This window comes from Pipistrellus hanaki (genome assembly GCF_964339955.1).
Source record: "Pipistrellus hanaki genome assembly, chromosome: 8".
Classification (NCBI taxonomy): Eukaryota; Metazoa; Chordata; class Mammalia; order Chiroptera; family Vespertilionidae; genus Pipistrellus; species Pipistrellus hanaki.
In genome coordinates this window covers 19,421,681-19,437,014 of record NC_140510.1, presented here as the reverse complement: position 1 = coordinate 19,437,014, position 15,334 = coordinate 19,421,681, and the positions used below count along the sequence as shown (strand labels likewise).

Sequence of the window (15,334 nt, the reverse complement as noted above, 5' to 3'; positions counted from 1 at the left end):
TTTCAGAATAAAACAGACTAGGCCTAGCCATGAGCATCTATTTGGGATGGTGGTCAGCTAAGCAAAGAAGTAATAGACACAGCTTTCAAGTCAAGATAGACCATGGCATCACAGGACTAGGGTAGTTCATTTCTAGGGCAGAATATCAGGTACTTTCTGTTTTACTTGTAAATAAAGAACTCCAGACTTCTCAGTGAGGAGCAAATTTATATGTTGTGATCTCTTACTTCAATAACAATGTGAGTCCCATTAAAAGCTATTAAAACATGACAGACCACTGTAAGTACATATATATAGCAGAGATATTCCAAATGAGGTGCTCCCCTTGGGATGGAAAATGAGAAGGTCAGAAAGAGTGATTTTGACAATCCTAGATCTACTCTGTCTACCAATGTTACACATTCCCTATCTGGAAAACTGTGTTCCCTGCCTGTAACCCAATTAGATGGAGTAGATAATATGCAACATTATTGATCATGAAAGAAGTATTCAGAGAGACTTCTATGTTTTTTGTTTGTTTATGGGACTTTGGGGACTTTTTTTTTTTGTCTTTCTTAATCCTCACCTGAGAATATTTTCCCCCTAATTACTTTTAGAGAGTAAGGGGCGGGGGGGGGGGGGGGGGGGGGCATCAATGTGATATGAGAGAGACACATCAATTGGTTGCTTCCCACACATATGCAACCCCGGCTGGGGAATGAACCTGCAACCCAAGTACGTGCCTCTGACCTACCATTTGGTGTGTGGGCTGATGCTCTACCACTGAACCACACCTGTCATACCCTTCGTGTTGCAATCTGAGATTCATTCCCTATTATTTTTAAATATACTTATAAATCATGATGATTTTTGTAAAGTGATAAAGCACTCATCCCAGGTCCATGCACATAACAGGAACACTTACCTGTCAGAGTGTCCCTTGCAAAGGGACATATGGAACAAAAGGCACTTGGAAACACCTGAACGTGGTTCACGTCTTTCTTCTGCTACTTAAAAGCCACATCACCTTAACCAGGTCACTTAATTGCTTAACACCTCACCTATAAGATTATGCCTATACTTCATAGTACTCCTGCAAAAAATTACTAAGACACCCCTGGCACCAATAACTGTGCCTTTGCACAAATGACATTGCAAAGTACTTATTGTAATATTTTATCATTTCACAAATTAAAAAATAAAAAAAAGTAGGGCAAATGAGAGACCAGCTCCAAGTTCGAGGACTTGCTATGGAAATACCAGCTCACACTCACAGCATTCTGCTTTCCTTTTTCCATCCTACCACTTAGCGTCCTATTCTTTTATCATAGGAACTAGTTAACTCACACGGTAAATATGTTTGAACTGTTACAATGATTGACTGTGTACAAGAACACCACACTGCTTGCCTTTGAAATCTAAAAAAAGGAAAGCTGGGAATTTAAAAGTTGTGGGGCTTGTAATTAATATTAGATTATTTTTTCATTATGGGCTACAATTGATAAAAAAAAAATGATATGCTACTTTGGAATCACAAGAGGCAGGCTAGGTGACATAGTATAGGAACATACTATAAACTCACATACATTGAGTTAAAAAAAATATGAAATAAGAAAAAAATCCTAGTCTGGGATAAGACCTTTCTTAGAATGTTATTAAGTAATCATCATGAGTAATTCATGAGATGCTAAATTTAGGAGTTCTCTATTCCACTGAAGTAATGCAAATTCAACAGACAAAAACTATGACTAATCCAAATATTAAGCTCTTCTATTACAAGCTTTGATCTTTGAAATCTATCTAAAAAGATCCCTCCAGTGGAAGCTTAGTATCAGTCTCTCTTTCTCTCTAATGTAAATTAAATTGGATTCAAACTGTTCTGACCTTGACATCTTTAACACAATTAGAAAGTACACATGCCCAGCGTCAATTGTACATTAAAGAGGCACTCCGGACTCTGGGAGAGGAGGAAAGAACTCATTTAAACATTGCCCCTCAGGCCCATGTGGTCCTCAGGATTTGAAGGTGAAGTGTGGCTCCTGGGGCAGCATGTCGGGAGATCCAGCTAGCATTTGCCAGACAACCCAGTGAATTCATGAACAGAGACAACCGTGTGAGCCTTTGGTTTTGATAAAGAAGTCAATCAAGAGCCACGGGTGCTGAAGTCAGACTCCCGCGCAACTTGCTAGCCCACTTTAAGGTGACTCCATCCTCTCCACCCCCCTCCTGTGGTCTCTGCTCCATTGCCAGCACCAGAGGGAACAAAGCAAGGGACTGCTACAAAAAGACAGCCGCTGGCAGACTGTCTTAATAGACAGGCCGCAGGTGGTGCCCACCCTTCTCAGCTCCGTATTTTGGTCTCTTTTAAGCAATGAGTTCATCTGTGCCACACCATTCTGCTTGTGATTACCGCTTGTTTTAGGTTGTGCTGTGGGAGGATTAGGAGAACCTCACTGTCTTCCAGCCTAAGGAGAGGAGTGGGGCTGGACTGCTGGAGCTGGAAGCCTGGAAGCTTGGAACGGGGAAGTTTGGGAACTGGTAAGGGGTAATATAATATTCCACAAGGCTGTCTTAGCAGAGTCCTGAGGGTAGATGCTTAACATTTCAAAGGCCCTGTGTCCTATTGTTTTTGGTATTGCTCTTTTCTTTTTAATATTGAGGGTGGGCACAAATATAACCCAAAATACTCATGTTTATATTTTCCTCTGTGGGTCCTAACATAAAGCAGAGCTCTGGAGGGTTTGTCAGATTTCAGGATCAAGGGATGTTTTTAAAAAAGGCATTATTATACCTGACTATTTAGGAGATCAAGACATCTAAGGGTTCAAGGAAAGATTCCCAAGAAGTTATTCTACCAGAGCAGTGATTGTCAGCCTTTTTCATCTCATGACACATAGAAAATGATTACTAAAATTCTGCAGCATACCAAAAAATGTATTTTTTTTGCCAAGCAGACAAAAAGTAGATATACTTTTGATGTATTCATGCCAGATGGCTATTGTTCTTGTTGGCTTTTGTCATTTTTTTTTATTAGTCAATGGAAGGGAAAAGAGGTCAGTGCCCCTAAGTAGTCAGGTATTGCATGTTTTAAAAATTCTTGCAACACACCAATTAGCTGTGCTAGAGCATCCAAAATTGGCAAGAGGTGATTTGTAACTTGTGCCTTATCTATGCACCAATGGATACTATTTAGATTATTTCTAAGCACTTTAACACTAGGTTTCTCAAGTAGTTAACATTCCTTCCCTGTTTTCATCCTGCATTTGTTTACACAATTACTTTACCTAGGAATATTTGATTGTTTATTTTTGTTTATTATTCTAAGGATTATAAAAGGTAAATTTACATTCTAATTGCCTAGAATTTTTAGATTTGGAATGAGTTTTTTTGTTTGTTTTTCTTTCTGGTAAACAAGCAGGGTCTGATGAGTCCACATCACTAATAGAAAACTGTTTGAAAAATTAAAACTTTGAAAAATTACAATTTGGGGTTTTATTTTTAAAGGTGGTTTGTTAGTATAATATGACACTCTGTCATGTTTCAGTGACTTAGCACAGCAGCAGAATGAAGACTTTCAGGAAAATTATAACCAACATTTTGTGTCTCCTAACACTGCACATATTCTTAGGTGGTGTTACCTAAGTGTTCTGTATTTAGTTGGGGGAGAGGGAACAGGCAAAAGTTTGATGCCTCTGGGTATGGGATCCAGTCTGTAAGCTCTTCCCCTGATAGTCCAGAACCACCTGTGCAATGACAGATATTAAGAGAAAATTCTCCAATGTGCCAGGTTCTGTGGTTCATGGGAACTGGGGGTATTCACCCATGAAGAACCCAAACAGTGTGTTTTACCCCACAGATAATCATTAAAAATTAATTAATCCCCTGGCAGGGTGGCTCAGTTGGTTGGAGCATCATACATGTACCAAAAGTGTTGAGGGTTTGATTCCTGTTAAACTCTTTTTTTAAAAAAATAAGGTTTTTTTTATTGATTTTAGAGAGGAAGGGAGAAGTAGAAGCATCCATTGGCTTCTACCTAAGTGCATGAAATGGCACTCAACCAACTGAGCCACCACAGCCAGGGCCCTGTTACGCTCCTGTTACACCTATTGCATGGGCACATGTTGTGGTCCCTACTGTAGCCTGGTGGCTAGACTGCTGTGCTGTCTGGCTCTGAGTATTGATTTTGATTGCCTTCTGCATTCCTTGCCTTTATGGACACTTCATTTCCTACCCTACCATCTTGCATAGAGCTGGGGCATGGACTAGATTTTATCTAGTAGAATACAAATGGGAAAGATGTATGCTTCTTCTAACCTCTTCCATAAAAACCTCCACAGAACCAGCTGGGTATAGCTCTCATGAGAAACTTGGTTAAAGTGGTAGAGCCTTGGGGAAACCAAGATGGTGACATAGATAATCACCTATACTTGCTGCCTCTCACAACCAAATCAAAAGCACAACTAAACAGCAGGACAACTACCACCAAGAACCTCGGGAAAGCTGGCTGAGAGGAAGTTCCATAACTAGAGATGTGAAGAAAGCTCACTGAGACTGGTAAGAGGTGGGGAGGCATGGAAAGTGCTGGCACGTGGATGTGCTGCTCTTTAAACCGGGAGGGTGAAACAAGCTCCCGCTTGCTCTGAACTCCCATTCCAGTGAGACTCTGGGGGACCTGGGCACATACAGGGAGAAATTGGACTGTCTGGCATCAGGACAGGAATATGAGGGTAGCTTACTCATAGAGGTGCTCGCAGCAATCATTATTCCTGCATGGGTTGCACTGGACACTGAGACTTTTCCAGGGACTTTTCCAGTTCAGGACAGCCCTTGCTGTTTGCTCCACCCTGGTGATTCCCAGAGATCCCCTCCTTCCCCCCTCCCCCCAATTTACAACCCACCCAAGTTGTATGCATCAGCTTTTGCATATGAATGGCTTGTTCTTTAGCCAAAAAGGAACTGTAATTAGGTCAGAGAGCCCCAGAGATTCCAAAAGAAGGCCCACTACCTGGCAGCAGCAGTGGGGGCCTTGCTTCACAGCTGGGCCTCATCTGGGCACTTCCAAACCCCATACAAAGAGGAGGAATCTGTAGATGTCTCTGTCACTCTTGCTGGATGGCCCCACACAGTGGCTGACTGTGTACCTCCTTAGAAATCCAAGAGCCAGTGTACCCAGTGGTCAGAGTGATACCATACTGGATTACAAATCTTCACATCCATAAGAGACACACTCAAGGAGCAGACTCAGTGAGTACCGAAGCCCTATTGAAGCAAGTCCTGCCCTATTAGGGTGTCTCCTGTGCAACAGATCTTCCAGTGTAGTCACAGCTGGTCACCACAGCCAATTGGCCTAAAGGTCAATTCCTCCCAGTGATACCAACAGCAAACAAGGGTTAACTATAACAAGACTGTGCACACAGCTCACAAAGGGGTGCAACAAGAGAGTCCACCTCAGGTGACAGGGGAGGCTGAGACACTGGACCCTATAGGACACCAACCACACAAGGCCATTGTATCAACTCAAGGAGACTTAGCAGCTACCCAGTACATAGAAACAAACACAGGGAAGCAGCCAAAATGCGAAGACAAATAAACAAGTTACAAATGAAAGAAATGGATGAAAACAAAATACTGGATATAGAATAGTTCAAAACCATGGTTATAAGGTTACTCAAGAATCTTCTAGAAACCTCTAAAAAAATTTAGTGTGATTCCTCAAGGATATGAAAAAGGACCAATCAGAAATTAAGCATAGACTGACTAAAATAAAGAATAATATACAAAGATCCAACAGCAGACTAGAGGATCACAAGAATCAAGTCAAAAACTTGAAATATGAAGAAGCAAAAAGCAAAAAGCAAAAAGAATCCAAAAATATGAAGACAGTGTATGGAGCCTCTGGAACAACTTCAAGCATACCAACATTCAAATTATAGGGGTGCCAGAAGAAGAGGGCAAGATATTGAAGAAATAATAACAGAAAACTTTCCCTACCTGGTGAAAGAAATAGACTTACAAGTCCAGGAAGCACAGAGAACCCCAAACAAGGGAAATCTAAAAAGGACCACACCAAGACATTTTAATCATAATTAAAATGCCAAGGGCAAAAGACAAAGGGAGAATCTTAAAAGCAGTAAATGAAAAACAGTTACCTACAAGAAAGTACCCATATGACTGTCAGCTGACTTCTCAACAGAAACTATGCAGGCCAGAAGGGAGTGGCAAGAAATATACAAAGTGATGAATAGTAAGAACCTACAACCAAGATTACTCTATCCAGCAAAGCTGTCATTTAGAATTAAAGGTCACATAAAGAACTTCACAGAAAAAACTAAAGAAGTTCATCACCACCAAACCAGTATTATATAAAATGCTGAAGGGTATTCTCTAAAAAGAGGAAGAGAAAGGTAAATATAAAAATTATGAACAACAAAGTGACAGCAAATACATATCTATTAACAAGTGAATCTAAAAATCAAGTGAAGCTGAAACTGGTTTGGTTCATTGGATAGAGCACCAGCCTGCAGACTGAAAGGTCCCAGGTTCGATTCCAGTCAAGGGCATGTACCTTGGTTGTGGGCACATTCCCAGTAGGGGGTGTGCAAGAGGCAGCTGATCGATGATTCTCTCTCATTGATGTATCTAACTCTCTATCCCTCTCTTTCCTCTCTGTAATAAATCAATAAAATATATATTTAAAAATCAAGTGAATAAAAAAATCTGAAGAACACATTAAACTGGTGAATATAATAGAATCAAGGGTATAAAAAGGGAGTGGACTGACAATTCTCAGTGGGGAGGAGGTGTGAGGGGTGTGGGAAAGATTGGACAAAAATCTTACACCTATGGATAAGCACAATGGGGGTGCAGGTAACAGTATCGGGTTGGGTGGGAACCCAGTGGAGGGGAGCTGGAAGGAGGAGAGGAACAACTGTAATAATCTGAATAAAGATTTATTCAAAAAAAATAATAAAGTGGTAGAGCCTTTACCAATCTGTATTCTTAATTGACTTTGTGAAGCAAAAGCTACTCTACCCTTTTTGTGAGTGAAAAATTAGTCTAGTCCATGATGTTAAGTCACTTTGATGTGGATGTTTACCTGACACTGGAGCCAGCTTTACTTATACAAAACATACTTCTTCCAGGAACAATAGAGGCCAACCGACATTTGTATAATTGGTTGAGTTTGGGACCTTTTGAATAAACACTGCCCCACATGGCCATCAGCTCCTCTGGCGTTGGCCAATGTTCCCAGGCAGTTCTTCAATCTCTGCCTGATCTAAAGAACTGACAGGAGGCCAGCTTCTCTCGACTCCCTGTGTTAGCCTCATGTTGCCTCCAGCTGGCCAACATGTCTTAATGCCCATTTATCAAGCCACAGCATACTGAAAGATACTCAAAACTAATTTGTTTAGTGTGAACATACAGAGGGAACCAGATACCTCCATGGCCACAAGTCTGTGAGCACTCCGTCCAAGCTGTCCACTCTGAGAGCTGACAGTTGACCACACATTCCACCAGGCAGTGCATGCTCATTCCCTGTGGCTTCACCAAGTTACGCTGTAGATGGAAATGAAATATGATTTCAGCGGATAATTCAAATTAACATCAAGTCAAAACATTATCCTTCTATGGGAAAGACTTTCCTTTATTCTAGATAATAATCTTTTATATTTTTTGGGAGGGGAAAGGGATATCCTTTCTTATTTAAATTGATGGCAATTGCATAAAATGGCTGTCCTTTCCTCACAAAATCAAAATTGTCAGCCAAAATTTCTTTTTATAAATTGTAGAATAGGCCTGCAATTAGGGTGCTGGGAAAGCAGGCGGTTATATCCTTTTAGTCCCCTGCTCAGCCAGCAGGGGACCAAGAAGATGCTCAGTGTTAAATGCAAGCACCCTTCACTTCTGGGTGAGCCAGAATGAACAGCTAGCTGAGCTAAAACATAAATAAAAAACAATAAAGCTCAAATCAATAACCCATCTAAAGTTTATTAAAAAGACCAATTATGTTAAAAAACATAATCATGGGCTTAGTCATGAGGAAAGTTGGTGATAGAGTTCACTTTCCTCTCATCCACTCTGAAACTCATATGTAGGTAAAATCTACAAATTAATGATCAAGGTAGAAGAGGTCTTAGTGAAAGAAGAAACACAGGAAAAATAATAAAAAGTTCTGCTTTAGGAATCACATGCCATGTGCACATTGAGGAAAACTTTGACTTTCAATGCATGTTAGGTTTTAGGAATGTTCATATCAAGCTGAAATTAATGGTGACTTGGCAAGTGGGCATCATGGTAATTACCACAAGAGGTATGGGTATTCTAGTTAGGTTAAAATTTTGGGACTTCTTTAAACCAGTATTTTAAAAAATATTTGTTGGACATATGGTATTGGAAAGCAGAGAAACTGATTTTTCCATCGATGAAAACTTTATATCCTTCTTTGTATTAAAATAAAAGATCTATTATACATATTGAATGTAAGATTTTTCACTTATTTGGAGTTGTACATTGTGAATTTATTTTTCTTGAAGCCCACAACTTCTTGAGAAGCAGATGAGATGAAATAAAATGCTAAAATAAATCACTGGCTTCTGGGAGACAGAACTCTGCCATGTGTTAGCCAGTTTCAGAATTTCACCAAGTGGGACATCTGGTTTCAGATGGTCTGGTCACAGAGTTGGTGTTGTTTTCTAGCTATGTGTTTGGTTTAGAGAACGTGTGGTCGTGACAATACTTAACATGTTAAATCAGGTTAGAGGAGGAAGGTTTTGTTTTGATTTTAATTTCTACTTGTGTATTCCCCTTAGGTTAGGAGACAAGGGACAACAATTATTTTTCCAGATTATTAAAAAAATTTCTGTGGCTATCTAAATTATCTGGACCCACATTTTCAATTTATTTGAAATATTGTTTTAGCAATTCCTATAGTGTGAAAGCATATTGTCATACTTATTTCTATTATATTTCCTCCATAGTGCTTTTCACTTGTACATTGGGAAGTAATGCTGACTTCTTTGGAACAGCTTTCATACAAACATTATATAGTTTATCATGGATAGAAAAGGGAAAAAATTCTGAACCTGCTCGTTTGAAACTTGGTAGGGAGACATTTTAACTTAGTTTGAGAAGGAAAATACAGCTGAATTAATTACGTAACAATCAGATACTAAGAGAGCAGAGTATTCTAATAGAAAATGTCAGTGTTCATCTTATATGGAAGGGACAGTGTTTATCACATATGCAGATGAATCACCTGCCCAAATCAGAGTCATATCTAAACATTAGAGTTTGCTGGTCAGCAAGTACATCTAAATAAGTTCCTGAAAATCATACAAAATAGTTTTTAATGAACTCACATCCCTAGTGCCAAATGACCTTTCCCAGTCATTGTGATGAAGTTAAGACTAGTGAGATATAACTCTACTATACTATTACCAATTGGAAACAAATATAAACAAATTACCTGCTCACATTGGTCCATGCTGACTGGCTTGCCATCACTGCGCACACAGCTCAGAAGGCGAGTTCTGACACCTTGCCCACAGGTTGCATTTTCACTCAGCTGGCACGTGCTCCACTCTACAGGCATAGAATCACCACAGTGAGTTTCAAAATTCTGGGCATGTGAACAAAATACAACCTAAGGTTATCTGTACTGGTGGAGGACGGTATGTACATAACTCTAAAACCACTTCAGCAGGGTTTAAAGACATGAATCAATTCTTTCATAGAAAAACAATCAAATTGAGATGAGTAACTTCTTATGTGTTCTTTAAGGTAAAAGGCCAAATCTTTGTTAGAAACCATCTCACAGTTGGCTGGGAAGGAAAGGAAAGACACTCATTAACCAGGATGAGAAAGGAAAACAAGTTTGGCATCCTCTATTTGCTGGGGATAGTTGAGAGAGAAAATAACCCAGAAACAAAGCTAGTCTTTGATGTGAACTTGCAAATGTTTTCAAGGAATAAATATAATTATTGTAGCTAAACAATTTGGTACAGTGAAGCTAAAGAGGCACTGTAGAAAAGGAAGAGTTCAACCTATTTAGAACTATATAGCCTATTCTCAAAACTCTAATTTTTAAAAATCATTCTCATCAAAGAAGGTTTTGTAGATTTAACTCATGGCATTACAAAGTAGACAACTTTGAGTTAGAATAAATTCTCCTGCTTCTTAAGCAAAAATTATTATAAGTGTGGGTACAAAGGAAGATCCTTGATCATATGCAATGAGACCCCTTTTAATGAGATTTTCCATAATTGTTAGATGACCCAAGTTTACTAGGAATAGCAAACTTTGTATAATGAAATCAGTGTTTTAAAGATATGCTCTTCCAGTAAAGCAAATTTAATTGTATTTCTGAAAAAAATTATATGAAAACCAAGGTTCTGATGTACCTTTAAAAATAGAAAAACATGAGATCATCTTCATCTATAAACACAATCATACAGCCCCACAGAATTTTCTACCAAGTTTTCTACATGAGAAATCTCAGCAGCACCCCTGGGATGTTAGTGGGGAATTTGCTCCAGAAACCAATATTGCTCTGGGGGCAGTTTAGATATCAGTATTGAGTTTAATACTGACTTAACATGGTTCCACATTTTGTGGCATTTTGTATATCTGTTACTGCATAAAATGGTGGGTAGCAGATCAATGTAACTCAACAATCTTTAGTATTAGACACCGTGGTGTCCAGGAAAAAGCTAAGCATTTGGCTGAATGAGGCTGTTATGATTCCCACTGCCTCTCAAACATCCCTGTCTGGCAGGCCTACCATTCATCCTTAATGAGACCCTAAGAACAAGTGCATCACAAGCTTGAAGTTCTTGAAATAACAGAGACAATTAAAGAGCTACATTCTGTGACAAAATGATTATATTCTTCCCTAAATGGTAAAATATCCCATGATATTTTTTTATTGTTTCAGTTTATCATGGCTTAATTCAGCTTGACTCTGAAATGTTGCCAAATCCTTGTAAGCATCTTTGAATTGGGAGATTCTAGGCGGTGTTGTTGAATCTACATAGTGAGAGTGGGCATGTAAAGGGACACTGGAAATGACAAATCTTCAGCCTGCCATGATGGATTCGCACATTCTATTGGCAGTCCTAATCTGGAGAACGAAAACCCATGCAAACTTACTCCCGTTAGTCAGTGCTATGGGAAAAAGGCATACCTGTCAGATTGTACTGGAACTGGAAGCAGTTTTCATTGAGGAGGCAAGGCCGCACCTGGGAGTCTTCAGCACATGTCCTGGAGCTCAGTGAGGGTCTCAGCAGATGGCGGGTTCTTCTCTGCATTGTGTGAGGATCACATGACTATGAAAATCAAAGAGCAGGCAGGGTTAGGAAAGACCCAGAGTTTGTTGATAAATCGTGATTATCTGTATACGTGTAGGCATATGTACAGAGAGGCGACTATTGAAAATGTTAAACATAATATTTATAACATAAAACCATTATCTGATTCAAGGTAAGTAGTTTTTGGTTTTGTCATTTGACCACTCTTTTATGTTTTTTGTTGTTGCTGTTGCAAAGCATTCATTTTTAATCTCCCATGCATAATTAGGCACATGGAAACCATTTTCATCAATTAAATTGTACTCTGTACTCTCAAATAGGATGCCCCTTCACAAGAGATTCATTTTGAATATTTAAATTAATGTAAAAAGGAAGACTGTCCTTTTGCCCTCAGATAGTCTAACACAAAAGAAATAACCATACAGAACATCTTAATGGGAAAGTCATTTTTAAAACCCTGGAACAAACACATACACAAAGAATTATGAAACCAGTATTGCCAATAGACCGGAATTTTCCTCCTATTTGGGAGACTCTCCGAGCCACCAAAGATGAGCCACTGCATTCTGTAGCCTTTTCAACAAAATAAGTGTATACATGTGAACTTCAAAGATCTTTGCAAATATCACTTTTCCTGTGGGTCCACATGTTCTTTCATATATTGCCCTTCAGTCTAGTAAATCTACCAGCCACATCTTCAAGCTCCTTCTATTGGAATAATATCCTTTCAGCTGTCCTACATCCTCTCCTTCCCCTTCCTCAGAACACTAATAAGGTCTTCATCAGTGATGGTCATCCTTTTACTAAAGATAAATTCTTCTCTTCTTTCCCAATAATATTCCTCCCATGCTCAGGAATTGTTCTATATATGTTTCTAAACATATATACATACACATACACTTACATGGCCTTATAATATTATTCATTGTTACCCTGGCTTCTTCCCTTTTTATAAACTCATTGAGGGCATGGTTTCTACTTGTCATGTCATTTCCTGAAAATCTTGGTATGGAGTTTACACAGTGGTTGTTCAATAAAGACCATTAAATATAGTCAAAACAACACAATTCCAGACCCAGAAATCTAAAGAGGCACAAACATGCTTAAACCCTGGGGGGAATAAAAATCTCTGAATTAAGGCAACTGGGCCATAATTTTAGTATTTGGGATATTTTGTTTATTTTTATTCCTTTTACATTTTCAGATATTATAGCAAGAGCAAAGCCTGTAAACTGAATCTTGCTGCTATTAATCAAAATGATAATGTTGGATTGCACTGAACTATACAGGGAAATGCCACTTAAAATTTTTTTAAGTGTTTGGAGAAATTGAAAGACATTTACTACTCATGTGACTTTACAGTTGGATAACCTGTCAATACTTGTAATTTTATATTTAAATTGTATTGAATGATTAATAAATGCCATTAAAACTAGATAATTATTAATTATCTGTAAATGAATCCCTTGTTAAATGCTTACTAATAATTTATTATTAGTTCACTAATTAATTTGTTCCCATGAGAAAGAATAATAACTTAAGTAATTTGTCAGTGAAATAATATAAAATTATCTTGGCCAATACTCCTGATTACTTCTTTTCTACCTTAAAAAATATCTGCACCAAGTGAGTATGTGTAAAGTGCCAGTTTAGTGTAAACCATCAAATAAAGCAAAAGAGAAAACAACACACACAAACATGCCTATACAAATGAAATTGCTAAGTAACCTTGAAAAACTCACTTATATACTCTGTACCTTATTTCCTTATCTAAACCTAGGTAAGAAAGGGGTATTTTACCTAACAATATAGACATATGTAAATTGACCATACCTCTGCTACACCCACAGCCAATCAGAGTGAGTATGCAAATTAACCCAACAAAGATGGCGGTTAATTTGCATACATACCTGGGTCCTGGGAACCTCCTTGGCACCTAGCTCAATCCCAGCCAGCCATTGGGTGGAAGCTTTAGGTTTGGGAAGGGATTGATCTTGCGATTGGAGGGGCGGGGTCCCCCTTCCCAAGCCTAAAGCTTCGGATTAGAGGGAAGAGAAAAAAAAAAAATCAATGAAAACATATCCTCAGATGAGGATAAAAAGAAAAAGAAAGAAAGAAATGTCATATCCTATGAAAGACATAACTGGAAAATGATTAAAGAAAGTTGTCATTTTTTCATGGTAAAGAGACTGGAGTTCATGTTGATGAAAATACCTTGGTGGCTGCAATGACTGGCAGTGGCTGCAGCAGTGGGGTGATGGAGCTGGCACCTTCCCCTGATCAGCTCAGTTGCCTCATATAAAGGAGGCCAGACTGTGGCTTAGGCCTGCTACCAAAGGGGAGTGGGCTTATGCCATCTGTAGGACATCCCCTGAGGGCTCCCAGTATGTGAGAGGGGGCAGGCTAGGCTGAGGGACCCCTCCCCAGTGCACAAAACTTTATAGGATTTAAAATTATTCTCATAATATTATCCCACTGTAGTCTCTAAAACTGCTGGATATAGTTTTAAAATATCCTCTGGAACCTAACCTGTCATTCATAACCATGTAGAAGTTGCTAACCACTTTCTGAAAATTAGAATATTGAAAACCAACACTGCAGCTAACTCTCTCACTAATACTACTTCTATAAAAACAGGCAAAGAGTGGAGCATGAGTAACTAAGATCTATGAACACAATCCAACTTAAACTTAGGCAGTATTTTCATATTCCACCTGCTCCCCAGGTGATCAGTGCACTCCCACAGTGGGAACACCCCTCAGCTGACTGACCAGTCCTGGTGGCTCATCAGCTTTGTGTCAGACACTCACTCCCTCAGTAGTCCTGCAGGTCCAATCTCTGGAGAACAGGCCAGGCACCAATGGACCAGCACTGCTGGCAAGATCCTGACAGCGCTCTGGCTTCTTGGAAGTCAGCCTAGGACACTGCAGCCACTTCCCCTCCCTAGATGCTCCATAAGGAAGAAGCAATATAAAAGTGGCCTCCAGGTGGCTCCCAAGAACCAGCACTGATGTCAGCAGGATGGATCCAGATCCTGGGCCAGTAAGGATGTCCCACAGCCCACCCAGAGGGCCGATCAAATCCATCCCCAGGACCCCCTTTGGGACCCCTCCTGTGCACGAAGTCATGCACCAGGCCTCTAATATTTATATAAAGACATTTTGTCAAGTTTCTAAAGAAGAAAGCAAAAAAGCAATGTGTTGATTACTAACCTAAACTAAACTCTAAGCCACTTCCTTCATAAAGATCAATGTTATGTAGTTCAAGTTCATTTGCTAGGAAAGGAAATGACCAATAAGACCAGTTATAGTACTCCTCACTTATTCACAATTTTGCTTTCTGTGGTTTCAGATACCTGATGTCAACCATGGTCCAAAAATATTAAATGGAAAATTCCAAAAATAACAATTCATAAGGTTTAAATTGTTCATGGTTCTGAGTAGTGTGATAAAACCTTAAACCACCTCACCTGTTATTGAATCATCCCAATGTCTAGTATATCCACACTCTGTATGATCCCCAACCCATTAGTCACTTCATATTTGTCTCAGTTTTCAGATCAATTGTTGTGGTATTGCAGCACTGTGTTCAAGTCACCTTTATTTTACTTAATAAGGGCCCCAAAGATTAATGACGCTGACAATCTTTATATGCCAAAGAATATTAAGTAAAAAGGTGTGTGTATATGTATAGGAATAAAAGATAGCTTATAAAGGTTCAGCACTATCCATGGTTTCAGGCATTCACTGGAGGCATTGGAATATATCCTGAAAAGATAAAAAAACAAAAACAAACAAACAAACAAAAAAAACAACTACTACTGTAATTTCTTATACATATGACCCTTTACAAGATTAGATTTTCTAACTTATTACCTTTCAAAACCATCGCTTATCTTAAAATTCAATCATTCCTTATGACATTATTCCTTCACACTTTTGTCCTTTCTAGCAATAAGGCCTTTACTCATAGGTCTGACCTGAATATTTGTATTTGTCAAAATTAAATCAAATATCTCTTCTATTGTCCTCTACTGACTCCCTTGCTCA

General features: G+C 39.0%; 1 protein-coding gene across 2 annotated transcripts in view; it reads right to left on the bottom strand.

The window, feature by feature from the left end:
* The window catches only part of THSD7B (thrombospondin type 1 domain containing 7B), a 959,962-nt gene that overhangs the window by 33,957 nt on the left and 910,671 nt on the right, over positions 1-15,334 (bottom strand). For both annotated transcript variants that reach the window (XM_084891907.1, XM_084891906.1), the window contains 3 exons: positions 11,162-11,303; positions 9,446-9,561; positions 7,419-7,536 (listed from right to left, as the gene is read on the bottom strand). In XM_084891907.1, the coding sequence (XP_084748033.1) occupies positions 7,419-7,536; positions 9,446-9,561; positions 11,162-11,303 (376 nt within the window). The remainder of the gene's footprint in view (positions 1-7,418; positions 7,537-9,445; positions 9,562-11,161; positions 11,304-15,334) is intronic.